We start from the raw sequence: 13,613 nt of genomic DNA, 5'->3' as shown, positions 1-13,613 counted from the left end.
AAACATTGTTATTGACATGACATGTTGTCATGGAAAAGATTATTATGGACGTATACACGAAATGGACGAATATAGATGGAATATGTTTGTGTAAATAAAAGGAATAAATCGATGTTAGTTGGTATGTATAATGTTATGACATATTAATCTGAAGTTGATAGGTTTATTGTAATAACTTGATATATCTGCGAATTAGGGCTAAAGTGTTTATTCGCTTTATCTGGTGCCGAAACCCGGGACTATACTATACTATTTAGTTCCGAAGAATAGTAAGAACTGAGTTTATGTGCATACGTATATATGCCTTTTTATGAGTTTCACTACTTTGAGAAGTGGGAAGAGAATACAAAGAATTGCTAATATGCAGAATTCCGAGATTGAAGAAGTACCCAGCATTTCAAATGAAACCATACCTGGAAATGCCGTAACTCTGTCTGAACATTCCTATTCTAACCTTATTGATATGTTTAGTCAACTACTTGATACTAAATTTGATCAACAACAAACTAAATTGGATCAACAACAAAAATTGAATGATGAAAAGTTAGAACAGATGCAGAAATTGAACGATCAAAAGCTGAAATCAAACGATGAAAAGCTAGAACAGATACTAGCGCAGCATAAATCTCTTTCAGATAAAGTACAAGGTGTACAAGAAAGGTTCGATCGGCTACAGCATAGTTTGAAAGAGGATTTGCACGTATTGATTAAAAGAGTGAACGGTACTGATGTGAATAAGAAAGTAGAACCGGAAGAAGGTCAGAAGAAAGTCGATGGACGAAATGAAAATATTGAAGAACAGGATGGAAATGAAACAATTGAACCTGTGACGAATGGTGATGCGGAAGATGCTACAATTGAAGAAAAACCGTCATCTCCGGCCAAGGAAACCTCCACTACCACTACAGGCGTATTCAAAATTGAAGTGAAAGGTCTACCGAGATTATACCGGTTAGAGAAATTGAAGAAATTGTTGACAGACGATTTGAAGTTGGGAAGCCATACTATTAAGTCGCCGAAAAGAGCGAGTTCTTGGATTTATTTGATCTTCAAAACTGAAGAAGACCAACAGATGGCAGTGAAGACCTTGAATGGATACCATTGGAAGAAGCGAGTTCTGTCAGCTGAAGTTGCCGAAACTGATCAACGTAAGCGAAAATTGGAAAACTCTGTTGATAAGGATTCTAAAAAGGCGAAAGTTGAGCTACCTGTAGAAGATAGAATAAAACAGGCTACAATACCTTTGTGGGATGTTACTTATGGAGAACAGTTGAAGAAGAATAATGAAGAAATAAAATCTTCATTCACGCGACTGATGGATTTGTTGCCGAGAAGGAATTTGGATTTAGCAGATTGGACAGAAGAAAGAAAAGAGAAGAATGAAGGACTTGCAGACTTTCTGAAGCATTCGCCTATAAGAAAAATTACGCATGATTTGAAAGATTATTTCCAAAACAGAGAAAGAAACTGCTTGAACGTAACATCGCCCTATTTCCAGATCTTCAATGAAAAGGAAGAAGGTGAGAAACCTCCACCACTACAGCTGTTGTTCAAGAAAGAATATGTGAAAGAAACTATATGTGACGTGAATTTTCGAGTATCTCCAGATTATTATTTTCAAGTGAATACTTTGATGCTGTATACTTCCATCGCAGAAATGGTTGAAGTTGACGAAGAAACTTCCTTGGTAGATGTGTGTTGTGCCATTGGAGGAATTGGATTTACTCTTGCTAAGAAATGTACTCAAATTCTTGGCATAGAAATGTCCAACCAGTCAGTTGAAGATACAAGAGCTAATGTTGTAAAGAATGTCATCACAAACAGGGAGTATTTTGTTGGACGAGCTGAAGGTATTTTGCCCACCGTAGTGGAGAAAGTAGCTGGAAAGAAGATACTTGTTATTGTAGATTCACCTAGAGTTGGGCTTCATCAGAAGTTTCAGCGATGTAGTGAAAAGGTAGAACAAGAACAGGAAAATAAGTATCAGATTAAAGTTGGAAATGGCTGAAGCTAGTTCAAACTTTAGTCAACCCTGATGTGTTAACTAAACTAAACTTGGCTAACAATTCTTGATCTATTCTCTTGGATGTTACGAGTTGTGTTATGAGTACTTCATTTGGACTTTATATATGTGCAACATGTTATGATGTGATTCATTTATTTTATCTTTGTACTAACTTTCAGTGTTATGTTTATCTTTATTTTACCTTACGTGTTCAAAAGATATTTGATTGTGTTAAATTGAAATTCATGACATTGATCTTAAATTGAAGCTTCTAAATGTAATTATTGCCTTCTGATCTTGTTGTCGTTTTGATATGATGACGATCTTAATTATAAATAATGTTATTTGTATATGGATGTTATCGCTCAATGTAAAAGAGGAACAATTAACTAGTAACTCTGCGTAGGTCATCAATTAGTTATAATTTTGAATAGATCCATAAATGATATTTTTAATGAATCGACGTTTTATGATATGTGATTAATAATAAAAGAAAAATGTTGTTATAAATGAATTGATATATATATATATGGAGAAAGAAGAGAAAAGAAAAATATTTATATTGATGTAATAATAATAATTAATACGAGGATTGATGTAATAATAATTAGTACGAGGGCTATTCAAAAAGTGAGTGTTTTGAAAATATCCAGGGTTCTTTCCTTCACTGTAATACTGTTACGGAATTCCCGTTCTGGGCGACATTTACAGCGATATATCCCTATTATAATTAATCTGTACCTATTTTGTCAATACTGATCAGAGGCGCAATAATCAAGCATATAGCCTATATATAGCTAAAAGAAAAAAACATTGTTATTGACATGACATGTTGTCATGGAAAAGATTATTATGGACGTATACACGAAATGGACGAATATAGATGGAATATGTTTGTGTAAATAAAAGGAATAAATCGATGTTAGTTGGTATGTATAATGTTATGACATATTAATCTGAAGTTGATAGGTTTATTGTAATAACTTGATATATCTGCGAATTAGGGCTAAAGTGTTTATTCGCTTTAAAGTGTAGCACTATTAACCATGACACTAACCTGACGCCCTGTGAAAATGCCAGCCAGAACTTTTGCCTCTGATAAAGCTGGAAACATTTGTTTGATACATTGTAGGGCAAGTGAAATGCGATCCAAAGCTTTCACAAATTGTTTTGCCAATCCCAGCTTAATATGTAATGTTGGCATGAGAATCTTCTCCCTGAACACTAATGCTTCATTTATCACATTATGTGTTCCTCGAATAAGCTCCGTTCTTTCAGGCCACACGGTTTGATCATAATGTTGGTTAGTTGCCCGACTGTCCCACAGGAATATTTAGTATAACCACTTTGCAACTCAATAAGAAAACCAATAATTTTGAAATCCCCACACACGTGCCATTGATGCTCCTCATATTTAATTTTCTCAAACATCAGCTTCACACTTTAATAACTTTCTTTCATGTGGATGGAATATGCAACAGGGATTGAAGGATATTGGTTTCCGTTGTGCAAAATGACAGCCTTCAGACTAGTACTCGAACTGTCCATGAACAGTCGCCATTCCTTTGGTTCATATTGAAAGCCAATTGCCCTAAAACGACCACCGATATCTGTACAGTAGCACAATGAATCCTCAACAGCAAAATAAACGGAAAATCGTTGGTGTCTGCTTCTGTACTTAGATATTTTGCAGGATGGAAGTAAAAAGTTCCATTCTTTGAGTCGTGATACTAGCAATTCGGACTTATTTTTCGGTGATTGTAGATCTCTAATCAGATCATCAAGTTCTTTTTGGTTCAGTAAATGAGGTTTCTCACTATCTTCCAAAACGAACAAACTATCTGAACTGTCGGAATGAGCTGCTTCTTCACTGGAAATCGTTTAGGGCGGAAGTGAGGGAATAGGAAGTTCTTCACTATGCGGAACAGGTGCTCGGGAAGATGGTATGTTTGGATATTGTAGCTGACGTCTGTTCTTGCCTTTCTTGTAGTGCGTCAAGTCGATCATGCAAAAATAACAGTCATCACGATGGTTGGTAGGTTCTCTCCACATTCACGGAATGGCAAACGGCATGCTTTTCCTATTCCCACACAACCAATGTTCCAACATCCACCTGCAATTACCACAAGGCACATGTGGGGGCCATGGCTCGTCAAGATCCCCAACCGTCATTCCGAAGTGAGCTTTATAGGCTGCACAAAATTTTGTTCCAGGCACGATCCTATGCTTCACCTACTTCGGACCAATATACTATCCACACACATAACAAAAGGAATCCGCACGTGACTTGCACTTCCGAGCCAACGATATTCTGGTTAAGTACATTAACTACAGAGGTACTACGCACGTACACTCACATAGACTGATACGATAATATAAAATAACTGTGGAGAATGTGGAAGCAGCACTTTGCAACTATTTCATTACAACCAGAATTGGCTACAGCGTAATTATTGCTTAGATTCTATTTAATCAATTTACAATTCTGCTACGAATCTTTAGAATCTATATTCTCTGTTTGCTACTCCGAACAATTATTTTTAATAACAAATGCGTTACCACCTTGCGAGTATCGAAATAAATACACGCAAATTGTTCTGCATAAACCAGTATAAGTAGAAAAATAAAACATGCTTATATCATTGAAAATATTGACACTACATAAAAATAAGTGCCGGATTCGTGTTCAGGGGGTCAAAATACATAAACATTCATCAAGAAATAATAATAAGCAAAATTTTGTATATCAGTGTTATATGCTATGAATTTGTATATTACTTTTCTCCCGTTTACCATTTTTTTAAAGAAAAAAATTGTCACCAGCAAAGAATAAAATAATTCAACAAGACTTCATTTCTTGGATATGCTTTTTTGTCGTTAGTCGCTTTGATTCTTTATAACACGCGACTGCTATCTAACGGATTTCAGTTTTATTATGTTTTCTTCTCTATTTCATAACTTTCTCCTTGAGTCCCTTTTTTCTTCACAACGGTTCTTGTGTCTTTTTCAAGTGCAAAATATCTCAGTTTCTCTTTTCTCGTCAATAACATAGACGATATATATATATATATATATATATATATATATATATATATATATATATATATATATATATATATATATAAAAACGTTACGCATGAATAGGATATAAGGTTCTTTATTTCTTTTGGCTGTATCTGTTCTCATAGCTTCTTCGTTTCGCAATATTTGAATGGAAAACAAATATGTATCAAAATGAAAACTATTCTTTTTTGTCGTTCTGCTTTTCTGACTTTTCAATTTTCGTTATTGTCTCTTTTACATTTCTGTCTTTTGATTTCTCTCCTTTTGTGGTTCAAAACAAAGATTGATAAGAAAAAGAAGGCATAAAATAAATTTAGATTTATTTTCTTCTTCCACGAAAAAAAATGCTTCCATTTTTAAATAAAAATGTATTCAAAATGAAATGAAATCGTTAGTTTTATATCGCGTAAATATATGTGTAGTGTAGGGTAAAGGAGAAATATGATAATGGACATGAATGATGATTGGAAGAATGAGTAAACAACATGAAAATTCACGGACAAGACAGATGCGGATTTAGAAGATAAACAACGGAGTAGCCAGAACCCAGACTATCATAGGTATATCGTGAGTTTACTACAATTTTTTTTTTTAAAAATATGTATACATAACAGCTTAAGTTATTTTTGTCATTCAAAAAAAAAACTTGGGACCTAGGCACCCCGGCCCTGGACTAGATCCGCCACTGGAACACGGTGTTATCTTCTGCGAACTCGTGTGATATGGCATTGAACCAAGGAATTCTCACGCTAGTGAACTCTAATATCCTTTACTTTACTGTGTAAAATAAGTGGCATACAGGACGATCGGGATATTTTGTTTTTCACTCCTTCTATATTCTCAAAAAATACACAGAAACATCACTGGCTTTACATTACACTACTATTAACAATTGTAACGAACGAAAAGTTTTTATCATTTTTAATTGATATTTATTTTTTTAATGTAACGGGATAAAAATAATGAAAATTATATGGCCATTTACAATGTGGTAAGACTTACTATGAAATGCGGTCCAAAATGGATACAACTCTGATTTTTTCTATCTCATTTATGTAGAAATGAATAAATTAAGTATTATTCCTCTTTTTATAACATAATTAAGTCGTACATAAAGCTACAGTACATTTAAATTTCAAATGTGGAGGGGCCACGGTGGCTCAGTGGTAGAGCGTTCATCTCTGGTGCTTGGGGTCCCAGGTTCGATCCCAGCCCCCGCCGTGTGCGTGGGTTTTCTCGGGGCTCTCCCGTTTCCTCCCACTTTCTTCATTCCACCATTTCATTCGTTACTCATCATCACCGTCTCCTTTAGTGGGACGTAAAACTCAAAGATTTCATTTCATTTCATTTCAAATGTGGAAGTAATCGTAAAACAAATCAGAATGGGGGTACAAAATGGAATCCAATTGTAATAAGAAGAATATTGGTCTGTCGTGTCTTCCTGTAAAATACGAATCTTATATAGATCATCTGAATATGCAATGTCTATAGTTGCGTTTCCTTTTATAGGGTAACCTGATAGTGCAAACATGTCTATTGCCCCAGGATATTTAGGCTCAGACATTTAGTAGAAACTTTAAGGATAACGGACATTTCCACGGAAGTTTTCTTGGATTTCAATAAAAATCTGCATTTCATAGTAGTATCTTTAAGGATAATGGAAATATCCAAATGTTTTCCCTTGGATTTGAATAAGATGTGCATAGTAGAATCTTTAAGGATAATGAAAATATCCATAGGTTTTCCTTTGAATTTCAATGGGATGTGCATGTCACAGTGGAATCTTTAAGGATAATGGAAATATCCACAGGTTTTCCCTTGAATTTCAATGGGATGTGCATGTCACAGTGGAATCTTTAAGGATAATGGAAATATCCACAGGTTTTCCCTTGAATTTCAATGGGATGTGCATGTGACAGTGGAATCTTTAAGGATAATGGAAATATCCACGCTATTTTCCTTGAATTTCAATGGAATATGCATATCACAGTAGAAACTTCAAAGATAATGGAAGAATCCACGGTATTTCCCTTGGATTTCAATGGAATGTAGATGTAACAATAGAATCTTTAGGAATAATAGAAATATCCACAAAATTTCCTTTGGTTTCAAAGGGTCGCGGGACAATATTTGATTGCTCAAAAGCCGTTCTGTTTTTATACTGCAAAGAGACTAAAGTGTCCTATAGGAAGTCCCGTTTCCGGAAAATAAACCGATATCCCTGGATTGACTTTAGGCATAAACATTAAGAAAACAAGTTGAATAATTTTTGGTATAGATACGATTAAACTTTGGTCACTGTATGAAATTACCTGTCTTGCAACATACAGAGTTACTACAATATTTTGAAGATGGTAATTTTTGCTCTTAACACTCAAGAGACGAGCATGCAATAAAATACACAGCCATTGTTCCGTTGAGGGTGTGTGGTATATAAGCACACACCCATTGTTCCGTTGAAGGAAGGCGTGGTATATAAACATTACATCTGGATGAAGAGGACAGTGTGGTTTATAAGCCTCATTTGCGTTTGTCAAGTAAATCATTCAATAACTAATCATAACCCTGAATAGCATTTAAAGCATCCTTTTATAGCGTCTCTGAAGAAAGACTGATAGTTATTTCTAAACGGTTAATTAGTTATCGCTACCTACTTTTATGTAAGAGAGGCCTTATGATAAAGCATGGAAACATAATTCGGATTCATGTTAGTCTCAATGCAAAGGAGAAAAGTTAAAATAAAGCAGGTATCTGGAAGATTTCGCTATTATGACCTTTATTTATTTATTTCAGTACAACAGGTACGATGCCCAATTACAGCGTATACTCGAGATTATTATATAATAGTCCTGTACAAAGACAAATTTAGATACACTTACTTTTACATGCATTAATTAGTTCTTTTACTGGTCGCTATTCATCACTTTCCACACCGTTCTTCTAAAAACATTTTCACTCATTCCAAATATAAAATATCTTGAGCTACTGATTCTATATTACTATGGGGTGCATAGGGGATTTACGTAGCATGTCAGTGCATGCCTTCATGCAGTAAAATATATTGCTATGGCTACTTCTAGTTTTGAGTAATGGAACATGTACTACTATATTGGAATGTACTACTATTCAATTGATATTATTGTTCACGATTTTATAAAGATATACTAAGTCATGGAGATTTCTTCTTTGTTTTAATGTTAGAATATTGAAGTTCTTTATTACTTCAGTATGCGATATCTCGGGAGGATATGGATCTTTGAATGCATAGAGGGTACAGCAAAATATTCAACAAAATAAAATCACCTTACTCACTGTATTCAATGAAATAAGGTGCTTTATTACTTGAATGGTTAGAAGATGTATATTAAGAGATTGGTCTTCAATATGATTTCCGGTTAGGACACATAAAGTTCTTTATCTACTTTGTAGAGCTTGGAAACTGATTTATTTATTTAGTAAGTTTGTACTAGATTCACTAAGAATCAAGAATAGTAATAGCATATAAACTGATATCGGACAACAGATGTTTAATTGAAGATGGTATTTCAGTATTTCAGCATTTGACTGATGCAACTCTACGATGATTGAGTAAATTTCCTCGAAAAACTGCAGTTGAGAATTGAACTGGAAATATCTCATCAAAGTTACACTCCACGTCCCAGTTGAACTGGAAATCTTCCACTAGTCTCTACAGTCGCTAAAGAGAACTGAGTTAAGACGTTGAAAATGTCAAGATATCGCAACCATACATCACGTAACTTGTAAACCGGGCATTGTCTTGTTGACCGGTAATGCTACAGAGTTTAATTTTATATTTAACAAAGGGACTACAGCTTCAGAAAATTTAAGCTTAATATATTGTGCTTCATTTTTACTGTATTATCTGAACAAATCTGTAAAAGTCTGCTACAAAATTGCTCTAGTTTCCATTACCATATCACCAAATATTTATGCTGTACGTACAGATTAAGTTGTTCTTTTCCTTATTTCTTGCCACGTAAAAAAAATAAAAGTATCTTAGTCGCCAATATTGGTTATTTAAAAAAAAATAACATAAAGTAATAACATAGTATAAGAGGTTTCCGCTGAAACTGTGCAGATTGTGGCGCCGCCACTCAAGGAAATTGGGTACTACGAACTACTAAAAGCAAGAACGAATCATATCATTCAGAGCGCGTGAGTCTAATAGAATTATCCAATGATACACTTAGCTACTGCGAGTAACAGACGATGAAGTTAGTTTCAACTCTATCTGGTAGTGTCGCAGTAACTTTTGTTGCATTGTGGGAACGATTTGAATTTCCATTAGGAATATAGGGAGTGGTTCGTCTGGGTAATTGGTGAATAATAATGTAGTGAATCAAAGAAACTGAATTTTTTAAAAGAGATATTCGTATCACAAACCAAACGATACCCAAAAATACAAAAATTAACTTCTTAAACGATATACTTACATATAAATATAACATAACCAAGTACAAAGACTTGTATAGTACTTTTGGTTACAGAAGAGTAAATTTCAATCGAATATTCATCTTAAGTTCTTGCAAAGATTTACTTAGAACTACAGGAAATTTTATGTTTATGCTTACTGAACAAATCTCTTAAAGGGATAGTGTGAAAATACTGTATAATTTATATAACTAACCTTTCACAATATGAATTACGGAAATATTATTGCGCATTTTCAGGACAGCAGCTCTTGTATAATTTCCAAATAAAATTTCAGTCTTCATCTTCCATCTAAACATTTGGTATTTCATTAATGACAACTTTTAAAAAATTCCAACTCAAACCAACAAAATTAATGCACCTATGTCCAAGCTGTGCGAAGACGAATGCACAATCTCTTGTTTTCCTTTTTTTGAACTCGTTTAAAATATTTTTTAAAAATAATATATAATGTGTCAATATACGAATCTTGAAGCAATTGTAAACAAATATATACAGGGTGGGCCATTTTAATTAATCCACGGAAATATCTGAAAAATGATATAACATAGAAGAAATGTTTCAAGTACACGTTATATATTGCTAAGGGGAAAACCAATTCCGCCAAAAGTACCCCTCCTCGCCCCCCCTAAATGGGGGTAACGGGGGGTAACTTTGAAATGTCAAATGGGAACATGGGTCGAGTAATACCTCGTTCGAAAGGTCTTGGAAAACTAAGTAACGCTGTACCAAAAGATGTTCCATATTGTGCACCGGTTTCAAAATGGCCGCCATAATATGGTTCGGAAACTCCAGTACCCGTAGTGTGAAAACCATGGAAGGTAAATGAATGGAACAAAATTGAAATACGTAAATATCATAGGGCAAATCGAACGGTGTGGTCCCTGTGATCCCAGTGGCCTCCCTAAAGGGGTCTTGTGGGCTAACTTCAAAATTTCAAATAGTAACATGAGTCGAGTGGTACCTCGTTCGATAAATCTTGCAAAATCTAACATATTGCAGGAGAAAACGATTGATGTGAAATGGCAGTGTTCTCAAAAGGCCGCCGAAACATAGTATCCGTGTCAGAGAAAAGGTTTAGTACCCGTAGTATGAAAGCGATTGGAGATAAATCAACAAAAGAAAAACTGGAGTAGCTAACTGACGTAAGGCACATCGAGAGGTGTTGTCGGGGTGACTCCAAGGGCCAACTGAAAGGTATCCGTGCCAACTTGAAAATTTCAAATAGCAGCTTGAAGCGAGTAACATCACGTTACATAGACAAATTAATATCAAACAGCTTCTGTAAGAAAATTTTCGACATGAGACACCGTTTTCAAAATGATCGCAAAGACATGGTGACTGTGTCTAAGAAAACGTCTAGTGCCCATAGTATGAATACGGTTAGACATAAATGAAAATAACGAAAATTAAATAGGAAAACCACGGAGGCGTTCCAAGGCTCGAGAATAATACAACAGAGATAAAAGTATTAGAGTAGAATTGCCATTATGTATAGAGAGAAATCCAAGTCCTGCAAAATAATCTCTCCCTGCGCTCTGTATGTAAGTGGGGTGGAAAGTAAAGTGAAAGTTCAAACGAGAACTCTACTTTAATTCGTAAATTAAGGCTAACCTTACAAATAGGTATGGTGTGGTTGAAACATTTGTTTGTAAGGATGACGCTGTAGTGACTAAAAAAAGAGAAACTTTTATGCAATGAGTGCTGGTTATTCAGAAAGCATTTCGGGGATATACGTACACATCGTTTCGTCCCTCAAGCTCACAATATGACATGCATGCTAATAGTTAATCAAAATGTAACTGTGGCCATCCGCGATAACTTAGTGCACCAATTCTCTATGCATGAAGTCTGCCTTCTAAACAGCATTGGGTAGGTCAAGCGTACGCCCGAACCGTTGTACGGTCGGACATTGAAATTTTGAAGTTAGCCCACAAGACCCCTTCAGGGAGGCCACTGGGATCACAGGGATTACATCATTCGATATGCCCTATGATATTTACGTATTTCAATTTTGTTCCATTCATTTACCTTTTATGGTTTTCATACTACGGGTACTGGAGTTTCCGAACCATATCATGGCGGCCATTTTGAAACTGGTGCACAATATGAAACATCTTTTGGTACAGCGTTACTTAGTTTTCCAAGACCTTTCGAACGAGGTATTACTCGACCCATGTTCCCATTTGACATTTCAAAGTTACCCCCCGTTACCCCCAATTAAGGGGGGCGGGGAGGGGTACTTTTGGCGGAATTGGTTTTCCCCCTTAGCAATATATAACGTGTACTTTAAAAAATTCTTCTATGTTTTATCATTTTTCAGATATTTCCGTGGATTAATTAAAATGGCCCACCCTGTATATTTTTTTCAATTTTTCTAAACACACCCTGACAATTTTTAGAGCACGAAAGAGGACGTTTGCTGAACTTAATGTTATTGCAATACGATGTTGAACTGAAGAGTGTTATGCTTAACAAGAACTCACTTAAGGATAGAAATTAAATTCAACACTATTTTTAGCATTTAATAGGAAAAATATTGTCCAAAGATTATACACAAGATGTTCCAAACTATGCGGATAAACTTCGGGAGCTGATTCTACAAGGGAAAACGGGACAAAATGTCCATACTTTAGAAATTACAGGCCTCCGAAATCCTCGGAAAATGAACTCCTGAGTTGAATATTGTCTCAGTATGTGCCCATTGTAGACGTATAACGAGCTCTATTTAAAAACACGCGTTTTAGAATCAAACAATGGCTGCGCATGGCAGTTTTTCGTAAGGAGATAAAAATTTACTGGTAACACTAGGAAGTAAACGTAGGCGTAAATTTGCATATGCGGCATCATTGATCACAAATAATAATAATAATAATAATTCGTCATATGTAGGCCCGATGCATATATACCTCTGCAACCCTCGTCAGTCCGCTAATATGTCTGCCAGTTATTCAACCAATCGACGGCTCACGTCACCTTTCCGCCCAAAGTACGATTACATATTGCTTCAGTAGCGAAGGTCCTAAAAATTTGTTAGTAATTATGGTCGCATACATGCATATCTACGCCCACGTTTACTTCTCAGAATTTCCAGAAACCTTTTCTGCCGTATTTTTCATGGCCTACCACTATATAATTCTAAAACGTGTTTTTATTTTATAAACAATAGCTTACAAAAATCACAATGAACACTTATTTTGGCTACATTCCACTTGAAAGTTTATTTTCTGAGGATTTTGGAAGCCTGCACTGAGAAAAATCCGTTCCCTGGACAGCGGTATATTGTATATACAAATATACGAAATCCTTTTGTTTACTACACGGAGAAAAATGCATAATCCAGTCGGCATGTAAATGCTGTTTTTACCAGGTTACGCGCGTCGCCACATTAAGTAATGTTGTTTCATCAGTAGTACGATCTACACCACCGTCCAGCGAAAATTTTGTATTGTGGGACCACATTTCAAATCTAGAATTAACGCCATACCCATTCCGACGGTGGTAACTTAGGTATATAATGTTGTTACTACCGTCTTACGAGTGTCCCCTCTTGGTTCTTTCTGAATCTGTGACTCCCTACCTTACGAGAGTAATAGTTTTTAACACGAAACCAATCATGTGAATAAAATTATCCAATCACAGCGAATCTAGTTCGACGCCAAACTCCAGACTTTTCATGGTGTTCCCACCTGCTGTACTTTTATACATGAAATTATATTGCTTAAGGAACGCACCCGCGTAAATACGATGTATCCACACGGAAATCCTTGTCCTTTTTTTCTCAGTGTACAGAAATCAGTATAGAGGATACGTTATCCATATGCTACATACGCACTGCCCTTAGATGTTACATCATGCTGTTGCAAGATGTCTCACATCAAACAGTTTTTCGTATATCACATGTATGTACTTATGTTACATTTCTTAGCTATATATATATATATATATATATATATATATATATATATATATATATATATATATATATATATATATATATATATATATATGTCCATTTGTATGTGAGATCCTGACCGCCTATATTGTTTCATACGGAAACTACGTATAGATGGAACACTTATGCGGAAAGTAT

General features: G+C 35.2%; 1 protein-coding gene across 1 annotated transcript; it reads left to right on the top strand.

Annotated features, from left to right (window-relative positions):
* The first annotated feature begins 1,072 nt into the window (after window positions 1-1,072).
* LOC145666959 (tRNA (uracil-5-)-methyltransferase homolog B-like) lies at window positions 1,073-2,008 on the top strand. The gene has a single exon (XM_081734634.1). It carries the CDS (start codon window positions 1,073-1,075, stop codon window positions 2,006-2,008), a length of 936 nt encoding a protein of 311 aa, XP_081590760.1.
* Window positions 2,009-13,613: the final 11,605 nt, after the last annotated feature.

This window comes from Thermobia domestica, chromosome 1 (assembly GCF_964235325.1).
Source record: "Thermobia domestica chromosome 1, izTheDome1.hap1.1, whole genome shotgun sequence".
In the NCBI taxonomy this organism is placed as follows: domain Eukaryota; kingdom Metazoa; phylum Arthropoda; class Insecta; order Zygentoma; family Lepismatidae; genus Thermobia; species Thermobia domestica.
The sequence above is the reverse complement of the archived record's forward strand: the minus strand, read 5'-3'. Positions and strand labels throughout refer to the sequence as shown.

Bases quoted from the DNA above. Each gene is read 5' to 3' on its own strand.
- LOC145666959 (XM_081734634.1), top strand. From the start codon at position 1,073: ATGGCAGTGAAGACCTTGAATGGATACCATTGGAAGAAGCGAGTTCTG.